The following is a 12,374-nucleotide window of genomic DNA, read 5'->3' as shown; positions in this document are numbered from 1 at the left end:
TTAAAGTCTCAGAAAGATGTTGTCGCCTTGTTTTTTTTTTTTTTTTTTCTTGAGGAAGTGGCACCTGGTGACTTTTGTGGATGGATACTGTATAGTCGTGACTCGGCTAATTTGGCCGATCACGGTGTGTGACAGCTTGAGTGAGATGGATGCTCCAGATATAGACCGCAAACAGTAAAAAGCCAGTCCTACTTAATGCCTTTTATTTGTGTAGTCATGCTTTTGTTGCACAACAAATGAAGTGTGAAATGTGATCTTAAAAAAAAAAAAAAAAAAAAAAAAAAAGATTTAACGTGTCATTTACTGATCTTTTTGGTTGTTAATGGGAAGATTTTCACACTGGTGTTCACAGTCAAGCCAGCTGTTTTATCGGACTTCCAGCAATCACAATTAAGAAAATAGCTGCTTTATGTTGCGTTGTACAAAGTCCACAGGCATTCAAGTGCTATTATTGACCTCATCCAGCCCCATGCAAACCCTCACTTTCATGCTTTGCTTTAATATTTGACTCTGAAGTGATACTTTGCTGCAGAGGAGTCAGATGTGTGATCAGACGTCCACAGCAGGATAAGTGGAAATATTTGAAATGATATCACATGTTAATAATATTATTGGTTTAAAGTGTAAAACACAACCACATGCTGCACTGAAAGATTGTCAAGTGAAATGTTTCAATGAACCCGTCCTATAGTGCAGTGGTTCCCAACAAAGGGTTTTCCTTGTTTGAGGTTGTCAAAAATAGATTTGAACATGCTTAAAAAAATATACAAATAAATTAGGACACTTTGTACCAACTACAGCAGATCTGGTGATCCCTCAATTGCTTTTGAAGATTACTACTTTTTTATATTGGTGAAAGTAGACGCGTCCAATTTATCTTCATAATTTTTTGCAAATCAGAGATCAGAAAAGCTCTTCAGCCTTTGTTATTGGAAATAGAGGGGAATCCAGAAAAAAAAAAAAAAAAGCTTGGGCCTGGGACCTCCTTGGTGAAGCACCAGAGGTTTCAAAGTCTTTTTATTTACACATTTTATAGAAACTTGATTGGGTGGGTAGACCAGTGTTGAACTTCTTGGTAATGGTTTGGCAGAGAGGGAGTCCATAGCCTTTATTAGATACAAAGGTTGGGAATCTCTCCTGTAGCACCACAGAAGATCCTGTAATTAGTTCCAGCCTTCCTGGTTCTGATAACTAATTAGACAGAAATAGAGTGGGTCAGTAATTCTTTTGAATTTTGGTTTTAAAATCCATCTGGTTTTAATTTCCTCCTGTCTGTCTTTGCCTCTCTCTGATTCTTCCCAGCATATGCATGAGGCTGTAGAGCTGAAGCAGCAGTTGCAGACAGAGCATGAGCACGCCTTGGCGGCCCTTCACACCAAGCAGAAAGAGATCAATCAACTACAAAAGGTATGGTCACACAGCGTGTACATAAAAACATAAATTATTGTTGTTCTAGGAATATATACAGAAATACACAGAGTGTTGACTTATTGTCCTCAAACCATTGATTTGGTGCACTGATTTGATGCCAAAGCCTCTTGGTCACTTATTGATGTGTCAGTGGACGGTTTGTGCTGAATCACTGTCATCGAATCACTGCGACTGTATGAGAAAATATAAAGACTTCAAAGGGCTGTTCAAAAATCAGCACATTTCTATTAGAAATGCAGATTCAGCCTCACTGCCTTTGATCGCATGATGATGAGCCCTCTGCTGAAAATGCTGTCTTTTTAGTTGTTGACGAAATTTTACATCGGGCAAACATCTTGCATAATGCACAGTCATGACTTTTTCCTCTCCGATAAGTCTGATGACCTTTAGATCTATTATAATTTGAAAAGAGTAAAAAAAAAAAAATTACCACAAATAAAACTATTACAAAGTTGGATTTAATTGTTTTGAATAGTATTGAATGGGTTTAAAGGCCTGCTGTCCTTTTTACTTTACCGTGGGCATATTTGTCGCTTCATTTAACTTGTAAACTTTGTTTTTTTGGGGGTTTGGTTTGTTTTATTTGCTACATTTTCTCCCAAACATACTCAATTAGCCTGATGACCCACAGTGGTGCAATTCTCTGGCTGTTTGTTCACTTTCTAGCCATGAATATATATTATTATTATTATTATTATTATTATTATTATTATTATTATTATCATTATTATTATTATTATTATTATTATTATTATTATTATTATTATTATCTTTAACTGTTAATTTTGCCCAATTGCTGAATTAATTCTGTAACCCTCTTAAAAATTATCAAGCCTTTTTGAGATATTTTCTGTATCACCAGCGGCTTCTTTTGAATGTGAAGATACACACAACACAAGAAATATAACTTTAAAGCTTAAGATAAACTCACAAAAGGATTGGATCTCTAATAACTAACTCCTGTCTGCATGTTAGTTATTTTATTGCAGCTTCTTTCGCAGTTGTTCTTGTGGCCACATTTTTTAAAGGAAAGTGCAAACCCCTGGTGGGAGCGCAGTTGAAAAGAACATACTCTATACTTTATAGTGATTTGATTCCTTCAAATAGACAAACACAAGAGGTGTGCAACACAGTTTGATTTCCAGCTAACTAAAGTAACTTTAGATTAATTTAATGAGCTGAACTCTTGAGAAGTAACCAGTAACTGTAACCAAGTAGTAATTTTCAGAAACTTACATACTCGTCATATCTTAAAAAATATGCATGTATGCACCGACTACTTTGGATGTGAATCATATCTATTAGTGAATGTTTCTGAAGTATTCACACATGTGACAGTCCAAAAGTAAGAGCGTTTTTGCTGTTTCTCTATTTAATGTGCTCAGCTCTATAAAAAGTCATTGTCGTTGTGTCCTTGGGCAAGGCACTTTTCCCACATTGCCTCGTATGAATGGGTATGAATGGTGCATGAATGTTGGTGGTGGTCGGAGGGGCCGTTGGTGCAAAATGGCAGCCACGCCTCTGTCAGCATGCCCCAGGGCAGCTGTGGCTACAACAGAGCTTACCACCACTGGTGGGATTGGTGTGAATGAATAATGGTCTCTGTACGCGCTTTGAGTCAGCGTGAAAAAAGCACTATATAAATCCAAGCCATTATTATTATTATTATTATTATTATTATTATTATTATTATTATTATTATTATTATTATTATTATTATTATTATTATTATTATTATTGTTATTGTATTACAAGAACTGCACAGCAATGGCTTCTATGAAGGACTAAATTTCAGTGAAATGATCAGGCTATGTGAGTGTGAGACTGTAGTGCTTTTTATGATCACAAACTCCCCCCATAAATGCTTAACTATCTACTTTCTTTAGCACATGAAGGACCTTTTGTAATGCCTTCATGACAAAGTAGTTTTAGATTATATTGTAAAGCTGGGAGGACAATTAGTACAAAAAAGTCATGGAAATTTTCTAATACTTTAATGGCAGGTGGTTGAACTACTTACTAACTAGTAAATATGTAGATTGGCGGCTCTTTGACATCTAAATATTACAGTTCAATCAAAACTCAAATATGAGGTTTTAATGCTGTATTATAATTAATGATCAGTTCCAGAAAGGCGATGATAATGCCGATGACAGCACTTTCACTTCCTGTAGCAGCTGCTGCTTGAACACTAACTTACCCTAAAATAAGTCGGTCTCTGTTTGTTGTTGTTTGTAGCTGTGCCATCAGGAGTAAGCATCTCTTGAAGTACCAGTGCCATGATGAACCAGTGAGCCTCTGGCAGGGCATTGCGTTGACAGTGTGTCAGCTGTGCGCTGTCTGTTCTACCTCGTGGACTGTGATCACAGTGTCAGCTGTCACTGCCTGTTTCTCTGTGTTCTGTGCAGGCCTGGGTTCAAATTGACCAAGAGCATGAGGAAGCAGTGCACCTGTTAGAGGTACAGTAACATGAACACTGATGTTCACTCAGCTTTACCTCAGAGGTCTGTTCTAATAAATACGGCTTAGCTCTGTGGTTCAGGTAGGCGCATTAAAAAAACAAGGTGGTACAGGACTATAAGAGCTGGGTCAGTTCCTAACAATGTAACATAGATAAAAAGAAAATTATCTTCTTTTTTCTTATGGCAAGTTTTGATTTGTTGATATTAGTTAAACATGCTGACATTTACTAAGTAACAGAGTGTGATTTTTATGATAAAAGAAGACGAAGGATAATTTAACTATGAAGAGGCCAATAACGTAATACAATTAAATAATTTTGGCCATTTTCAATGTAATGAGGCTCATAATGTAATAACTTGGTAATAGTGTATTAAGTTATGTGATCCATCTTTATAATATGTCATAGTGACTACATGATTCAAGAAGTTTTAAAAAAAAAAAAAAGGATGTATTAACTGTACCCAATAATGGAAATAAATAAAAAGTTTTGTTTGCACGTTTTGTGCCATTTGCTTATTAAAATAGGTCTAGTGTTTAAGATAGATGTCATATTCATACTTGGGAGATTCAACACTCAACCATGGCTGTAAAAACAAATCTATTTTATTACATTATTAGCATGTTTATTCTATACAGAACAGACAATATCATTAAATTGTTGGTTGCTGAAAGGGGGGAAATGTATGTGAGTTATTTCACTACCAAAATACAGTTTTAAAACAAAGCTTGACACATCATAACTTCATGTTTTTAGGTCAGTTGCACATATCTATCTATATATCTATCTATCTAACTATCTATCTATCTATCTATCTATCTATCTATCTATCTATCTATCTATCTATCTATCTATCTATCTGTCCGTCCGTCCGTCCGTCCGTCCGTCCGTCCGTCCTCCCTATCAAGACGACTGAAATAGGCACAAAACTAAAAGGCAAAGCTGTGAATTTCTGAGCTTTTACACAGAAATCTGTGCCATGCCTACTCGTATAATTTTATTTCCCCCCATCAAAGTTTGCCTGCAGTGGATTGCCTAATCATTTGTAAACTGCAGTTTATTTCATCAATAAAGACATATTTGTTAGCTCATTTTTTTATCAGGAGTATCCAGACACAATGGACCCTGAGGATGTGGCTTTCGTTGTGATAAGAAACTGTCTACTAATGCAGAACAACAAAACAAATATCAAAGTTGTTGGGTTTTTTTTTGCATCAAACAACTTTTTCCTCAAAGAACATTTGTTTTTATTTTCCTTATGCGTCTGCACTAATTTATATATATTTTTCTTTTACCTTTTCACCTTTATTAATGTTTTATTAATGTTAGCATCCCTTTAAAGCAAATTGTCAATCAATTATATTGTCTGTGGTTGTTAGTAGTACCGGTACTTATAATTCAGCCTGGGTCAAAGTAGTTCACGGAACAACATCCATTGATCGATGCTGAACTAAAAAAAAAGATAATTATTGGGATAATTTGAACAGTTAAAGTGCATCCAGAACACCCACGCATGTTTCCAACAACCACAGCTTGTTGCGCCTCTTTTTAGTGTAAACTTGGCAGAGCTGTTGAGGGAAATTACTTGAAGCATTTTCCAGTGAGATGATACGTGTGAGGAGTCCCGTCCTCATTGGTGTAATAAAGCTAACAAGAGATTTGAGAACGTCAAAAAAAAAAGCAGTCTGCACACTCCCACGCACAGGAAGTCTAATAAAAAGCTGCGTGCGGGGAGATCCATGAACCAGTTGTGGCTTAAAACCTGAATTTGTTTTTTTTCTTCCAAGATTAAAGAAGCAGGTTTCTCAATTTAAGTATGTAATTACAATTCTCCCTCTTCTATCTCTGGTAGGCCCTTTCCAAGTGGTGCTCTGTTACATGTTACTCCAAATTCTCCTGTTTCCAGACTCACACATCCCATTCATGCTGAACTCGGGCTGACCTCTCCTCTGTGATCAAACTGCTGACCTGCTGCGTTTCATCACAGCCTTTAAGATGCTTGTCAGCAGCTCATCTACCCCAAATTATTTTTCTCATTTTACTCTAAATCCTCCGGTCTGGACAATAGGTTGCCGACTCCTTTGAGAGCAGTTCATTCGAGGTCGTGTTATTATCCATTGGGGGCACTTTAATGCGATTTTACAGAGTTTGGCTGAGACGAACAGTTCGGTCAGAAAAATGTAAACTCAAAGACTTAGTTCTCTTATGAAACATCTTTTGAATGAGTTGTTAGTCTCAGATACCGATCCTGTTCTCCTACTCTAATGGGAAAGTCCACATGAAGCCTGTAGAAGTAAACAAACGTTTTCAGCTTTTCCATCTTCCATGTTTTGTTGCATGTCGTACCTTTTGTATTTGATATCTTTATTTTTGAACTCACTTTGTTGTGTTTTTGAACTTGTTTTGTATACATGCATGTTTTTTATTGATTTTCATTTCATATTTGGTTCATTTTTAACTTTGTTTTCTCTTTAATTTTTTTTTTTCTTCCCTGTTTATGACTTTTGTCTGAACAGAAGAATAAGGACATAATGTTTCAGGTACTTATTTCCCCTCTTGTTTAGTTTAGTCTCCCTCCCTTTCCCCTCTTGATTTTTCTTCAAACCACCAAAGCGTAGAAAGCTTTTCAGCAGCTATTTTGTGCAACATGAGAGTCCATATGAACACTGAACAGGAATGAATGTAGTGGTTGAACACCATGTAGAGGGCTATGATATGACGGCTTAACTCCTTGCAGCAGGCTTTCTTATCAGCATTTAACAGTGTTGTATGTCAGCAGATGACTCTTCCCATCCACATGCTTAGATTAGACTGCTGGAGGTTTCACACTGCTAAAGCTGGGAAATGCTCTTTAGGGATTTGCTTCTAATTAGGTCTGTGTTTGATGAGCCTTAATAGATAAAACAGCATTTCTTTAGGAGACTCGTATCTGCACTATTACATGTGATGAATTCTCACTCCTCCCCTCCGGGGCTTACTTTTTTCATCTTCTTCTCCTCTTGTTATCTGTGGAAGGTCAAGGTTCATGACCTGGAGCAGAAATGCAGGACTCACAGTGAACACTTCCACCTGCTGTCCACAGAGCTGCTCAACTTCCGTTTGCAGTTGGAACCTGCTGATATCCTGAAAATTGATCCCACTCCCACTTCCCAGATCCCACTACAACCGGAGAAGAAACTCCCACTACTCAGCGTTGCATTGGAAACCAAGTTAGAGACAGGTGAGTCCTTTATCTTATGTCCAAGTCAGATAAACGTATAGATGGATGGATTGAATTGAAAGAAATTCAAGTTCTCTGCTGCTTACAGTGAATATAAGATAAAATATACAAGTACAACCATCTATTAACCACAGATTAAATAAAGTACACTTGTTAATGTGACTATACTGAATACCCCCCAAAAATTTATTCAGATTCAGACACTGTTATTTATCCCAGAAGAGGCACATTATTTATAGTTTCCCATTGTGTACATTTACATGCATGCATTCAGTCATCAGTCTGTCCGGAATTAGCATGTGACATAAAGAAATGTCAGAACAGAAAAAAACTGATAAGACAAGCACAAAGCAAGGCAGTATTAACAAAAAAAACTAGTAAAACGGTAAAAACGGTAACAAAAACAATAAATAGGACAAGGACAAACATTCCACCTCTATACATTGACAGATACCAGATGAAAAGCTATGAAAAGATAAAAAAAGAGCAAAAGAAGAAGCAGAGAACCAATTATGTGTTTGTGTTTATATTGTATTCAGTGATGGTTTTCATCATTTTATGACCTCCTTAATTATTAAGTAAAAGTAATGAATTCAATTTATTCTCTTGAAAATTCAGTACTCAGTTGTGTTAGTATACTTTTAAGTCAAATAGTATTGGAAATCTAAAATCTTAAAGAGTATTGTAGATACTTAGAAGATACATAGGTGCAATTATTTTCACTGGTATTATTGAAGCCCCTTTCTTGGAGGCGTTTACTAAATTTAGCATATGCATCAGTGTTTCCATGAGTTGTTGATAGCTGTGTATCAATGAAGTCTTGAGATAAAATCAGAATTTGATAGTGAATTGAGTTTGGCTCCAAGTTTGGCTGCGATTTTTGACATTATCCCTCACCACCTGGTGGATCATGTGTGATATTTGGTAAGTGATACACTCACTGAACATGCACCAATGCATTGGACTATGGGAGCCTTTTTGAACAGAACATTTTGGAGTGCCAGGCAGTGTCCTTCTCACAACACTCAACACCAGCATATGAGTGGCGGCGCTATGAAAACACCTTTTCAGGCCAGTGTTCATTTGCATCAATGCAACTGTCGTATACACAACATCCCTGCCGCACTGCACATGAGCCCCGAAACATGACTGCGTAGCCCCAAAGAACAGTGTGTGAAATAGATTATGTACTACCAGTGGGGTCCGCCTATTGTAAAAGATTACTGCACTTTACACACCCCTGATAAAAGCATCTGCCACATTACATATGACCAAAAGGCTTATAATCAGATAAAAAAAATGAGGGGGAGTGTGATCCAATCCCCCAGACAGCTGTATCAGCTCACTTTTGACACAGAGGTGGGAACCATTAATTGCGGTAGTGCTTATTCATGATCAATACATTTCCTAATTGATCACAGGCCTGATGTATGACACGAATGTGATTTAACACATTAGTATTCCATCGACACATAGTGCAACCTGCACAGCCAGCAGATACAGCTGTATCAGGGATGTAGATTTATACAGTCTGGCACAGACCAAAGGTCTTTGAAGTGCTGGAAACCCTGTTTTATCTCTCTCTTCACTTGAAACGGAGCTCACTGTTGCTTTTGTGGTCGTGCATAATATTAATCATTCGCAAACCATAAGAGCCCAGAGACGCAGCGGATCCGTGTTGTTGACTTATTTTAATTTCCTCAAGGAATTTAGCCATTTGTGCTCTTATTTTTTGTATATTCTGCATTTTTCAAGAGTTTTTTTTTTTTCCTTTTGAGGACTGATGTTTCGAGACACATGTAGAAAAAGGGCAGGGCTGATGATGGGGGAAGAACAGTCTTTGCCTTGAGGGGTGTAGGCTGCACCATCACTTCAACAGGAGATCAATACCAAGGAATGACAGTTGCTCTTTATTTGCTATGGAAATCAATGTCTCCAGGTGATGAGAGTGTGGCTAACACGCCGCTACTGATCTCCCACTTCTTGTTGAGCACGCCTCAGACTGGAGACAGAGAACGACCAGAACCGCAGCCTGTCAAATCCAGCACCGTGACGACGGACCACCCCAACAGCCCTCCACAGCTTACCCCTTCAGAGGTGAGCCTGACTGAGTCCAGACTGCTGAATGTAATCTGAATAACTTGATTGAGATAAGTGAGACCATGTCACTGGTTTGTTGTTATCCTCTAACTTCTTCTTCAGTCACTAGTTCATTTTGTTATTGACTGTCCAAACAGTACTTCTCTTTCTCACTGATCTGTAGATGGAGGATGAGGCCAGCCCATCACCCAGGTCCAAACCTCGCTACACAGGCCAGGTCCGCCTTTGCACTGCCCGTTACAGGTGAAGGAGACACACGTTTGTATTGATATTTCTGTGCGTTGTCTTTAAATGTATCAACACATATCTTTTTGATGCAATGAAAACGACTGTCTTCATCTTTCCTCCTTTAAGTTACAACCCTTATGATGGACCAAATGAGCATCCTGAAGCAGAGCTCCCCCTTGTGGCTGGGAAGTATCTGTATGTGTATGGCAACATGGATGACGATGGCTTTTATGAAGGTGAGAAGTAAAATGAGAGGACACAATTGCTACGTTTCAGTTTGTAAAATAACACCGGCACTGAACGGCAAGTAATGCTAATCCTGGCACTTATACTGAGCATGTAAATTATAGAGCATGAAGAAGAAAGGGCTCATGTGCAGGAGGAGCGGCCCTTTGTTGCTCTTCAAGTCTGTGATTTTTTTTTCTCTGCGTCTTGTCTGCTGTTGCTGACAATGCTTGACAGTCCAAACAAGTGTGTGCATCATTATGTGTTGTCTCCAAAACGACACAAAACTGCCAAGAAGTGTGTGTCAGCTCACATTTATCCTTCATTGAAGTTGTTCTATTTACAGTCTTGTCTTGCTGTGTTCGCACAGCCTTTATTATCATGTCGAAGAGCACCGACTGTGGTAACATTTATACTTCACATTGCATTTTATATGTATGGTTGTTATGTGACATATATTACAAGTTGCCTGTGATGCAGGATGGGCTCTTACGTGTCACTTTAAAGGCATAGTAAAGTAGCACAATCAAACGTTAATTTGAAAGAACAAGCTTGCTGATGCAATCGTCTCTCTAAACGGTGCTAGAAAGATGCCTCTTGTGTGCTTCCAAGACTGTTTGCATCATTTGTGACTCTCGTACTGACTGCGTCCGTCATATACCCACCGGCGACACTCATCCTGTGACCTCCTTGTCAAAGCAGCGTGTCACCAAGAAAACTTGGTGTATACTTTTTCATAACTGGTGATTGGAATGATTCTCTGTTTAATCTCTTTAGAATTATGAAGGCTTCTCCATCAGAGGCAATCCTAATCCCCCCTGCTAGCAATCCTGCAGCCAGCACATCCTGTCATAGATGCAGTTGTACTCAGCTGCAGTGATTCATTAGCTGTAGGCGGTCAGATTGCATGGCATTGTGGAGGAGTCTTGTATACCACACAGGAGGGAGACGGTCCTCAGACCAAGCTGTTGTCAAGATGGGACCTTGGTCGCTTTTAGTTTGATGACTAATCCAGCAGGGCTCAGCTTAATCATCGGCACACACACAAACACAAACAGGCACGCACATACACTCATATGCATAAGCAGAGACATACACAGATGGTCTTAAGGTCTCTGAGGCCTCTGTGTAAAAACATGATTGAAAGACAAGATCATAGCAAGCTTTGTTAAAGTTTTTGCCTTTGGGAAGATTAAAAAGAAAAGAAAAGAAAAGAAAACTTTCCTGAAAATCTAAGCTGCCTCTTTTCCATTCCATGAACGTCACATCCACATGCTCTGGGGTGTTCCTCGAAATGTTGAAAAGCAACAAACTAAGCTCGAAGTTCCTAGAAATGTTGAAAAGAGTTGTTTCATATCTAATAGGTCATCTATAAAAGATAGTGTCAGAAAAACTGTGGTAAACTTTTGTCTAAGCGAGAGATACGTACCGTATGTTTGCGTTTCTTCCACCTCTCACTCTGTGACTCATTTCCTCCTCTCAAAGAAAAAGGCTTCTACTGATGACGGTGTGTGTTTGCCTTGTAAGGAGCCATTTGAGAAGCCTAACTTTAACAGCTGCGGGAGGCATCATTAGTTTTGTTGCAATTTTCCGGAGAGGCTTTTGTTCCAGGGTGATATTTTCAGGTAGCTGATGTTCTATTAACCATTTTAACATTACATTTCTTTCTACGCCTGTGTATCACCTTTGCAGGGGAGCTGCTCGATGGCCAAAGAGGACTTGTTCCCTCCAACTTTGTGGAATTTGTCCAAGACAAGGAAAAACCAGCCATTCTGGCTTTGGAGGGAGGGGAAGACCTGGCTCCACTGGACCATGCACCCTTGGCCTTGACTGCAGGGGATGGAGGTGCCTCCCAGGACAGCTTCTTGGGCCCATCTAACGCCTTGGTTCCCTATAGCAATGGGACAGGGGGGCCCTTGGATCCCGAGGACCTTGCTGAAGACGTTGTGCCTTACCCACGAAAGATCACTTTGATCAAGCAGCTGGCACGCAGCGTCATCGTGGCCTGGGAGCCTCCGATAGTGCCTTTGGGCTGGGGGAACATCTCTGGCTACAACGTGTTAGTAGACGGGGAGCTTCGGGCTAGTTTACCGTACAGCGGCCGGACCAAGTGTTTGCTGGAGAAGCTGGACCTGGACGGCTGCGTTCACCGTGTTTGCGTGCAGAGCGTCACCGACCGGGGGCTGTCGGACGAGCTGCGCTGCACCCTGCTGGTGGGAGCCAACGTGGTGGTCGCTCCATGCGGCCTCCGAGTGGATGACATCCAGCGTGACACTGCTGAGCTCTCTTGGTTGCCAAGCAACAGTAACTATGGTCACACTGTGTTCCTAGACGGGGCAGAGCACGCGGTGATAAAGCCGGGGAGGTACCGTCTACGCTTCCTCAACCTGAAGCCGCTGACCGTGTACAAAGTGACGGTGCTGGCACAGCCACACCAGGTGCCCTGGCAGCTTCCGCTGGAGCAGAGAGAGAGGAAAGAAGCCGGAGTGGAGTTCTGCACTCAGGCTGCAGGTCAGAAACACTCATATTATAAGTCATAAATTCACAGCTTTCAAAGCTGATGATTGCTTTTGAACAATATTACTGGTATTTAGGATGGCTGAAGTCTACCAGCTGCTGCTAGTTTGTGTATTTTAGTTTGTTGTAATGTCAAATCTAATGAACATCATTTAATGTCTTTTTTTCCCTTCTCTATGCTGTAGAATAGTA

General features: G+C 39.6%; 1 protein-coding gene across 1 annotated transcript in view; it reads left to right on the top strand.

Moving 5' to 3' along the window:
- rimbp2a (RIMS binding protein 2a) overlaps positions 1-12,374 on the top strand; it is a gene marked incomplete at its 3' end in the record, with an annotated part of 71,491 nt that overhangs the window by 45,281 nt on the left and 13,836 nt on the right. Inside the window, exons 6-12 of the mRNA XM_080477307.1 lie at positions 1,303-1,407; positions 3,840-3,890; positions 6,908-7,112; positions 9,052-9,209; positions 9,376-9,455; positions 9,567-9,676; positions 11,358-12,176. Of these exons, the coding sequence (XP_080333433.1) occupies positions 1,303-1,407; positions 3,840-3,890; positions 6,908-7,112; positions 9,052-9,209; positions 9,376-9,455; positions 9,567-9,676; positions 11,358-12,176 (1,528 nt within the window). The remainder of the gene's footprint in view (positions 1-1,302; positions 1,408-3,839; positions 3,891-6,907; positions 7,113-9,051; positions 9,210-9,375; positions 9,456-9,566; positions 9,677-11,357; positions 12,177-12,374) is intronic.

Source organism: Lipophrys pholis (assembly GCF_963383615.2).
Source record: "Lipophrys pholis genome assembly, chromosome: 12".
Taxonomy (NCBI): domain Eukaryota; kingdom Metazoa; phylum Chordata; class Actinopteri; order Blenniiformes; family Blenniidae; genus Lipophrys; species Lipophrys pholis.
The sequence above is the reverse complement of the archived record's forward strand: the minus strand, read 5'-3'. Positions and strand labels throughout refer to the sequence as shown.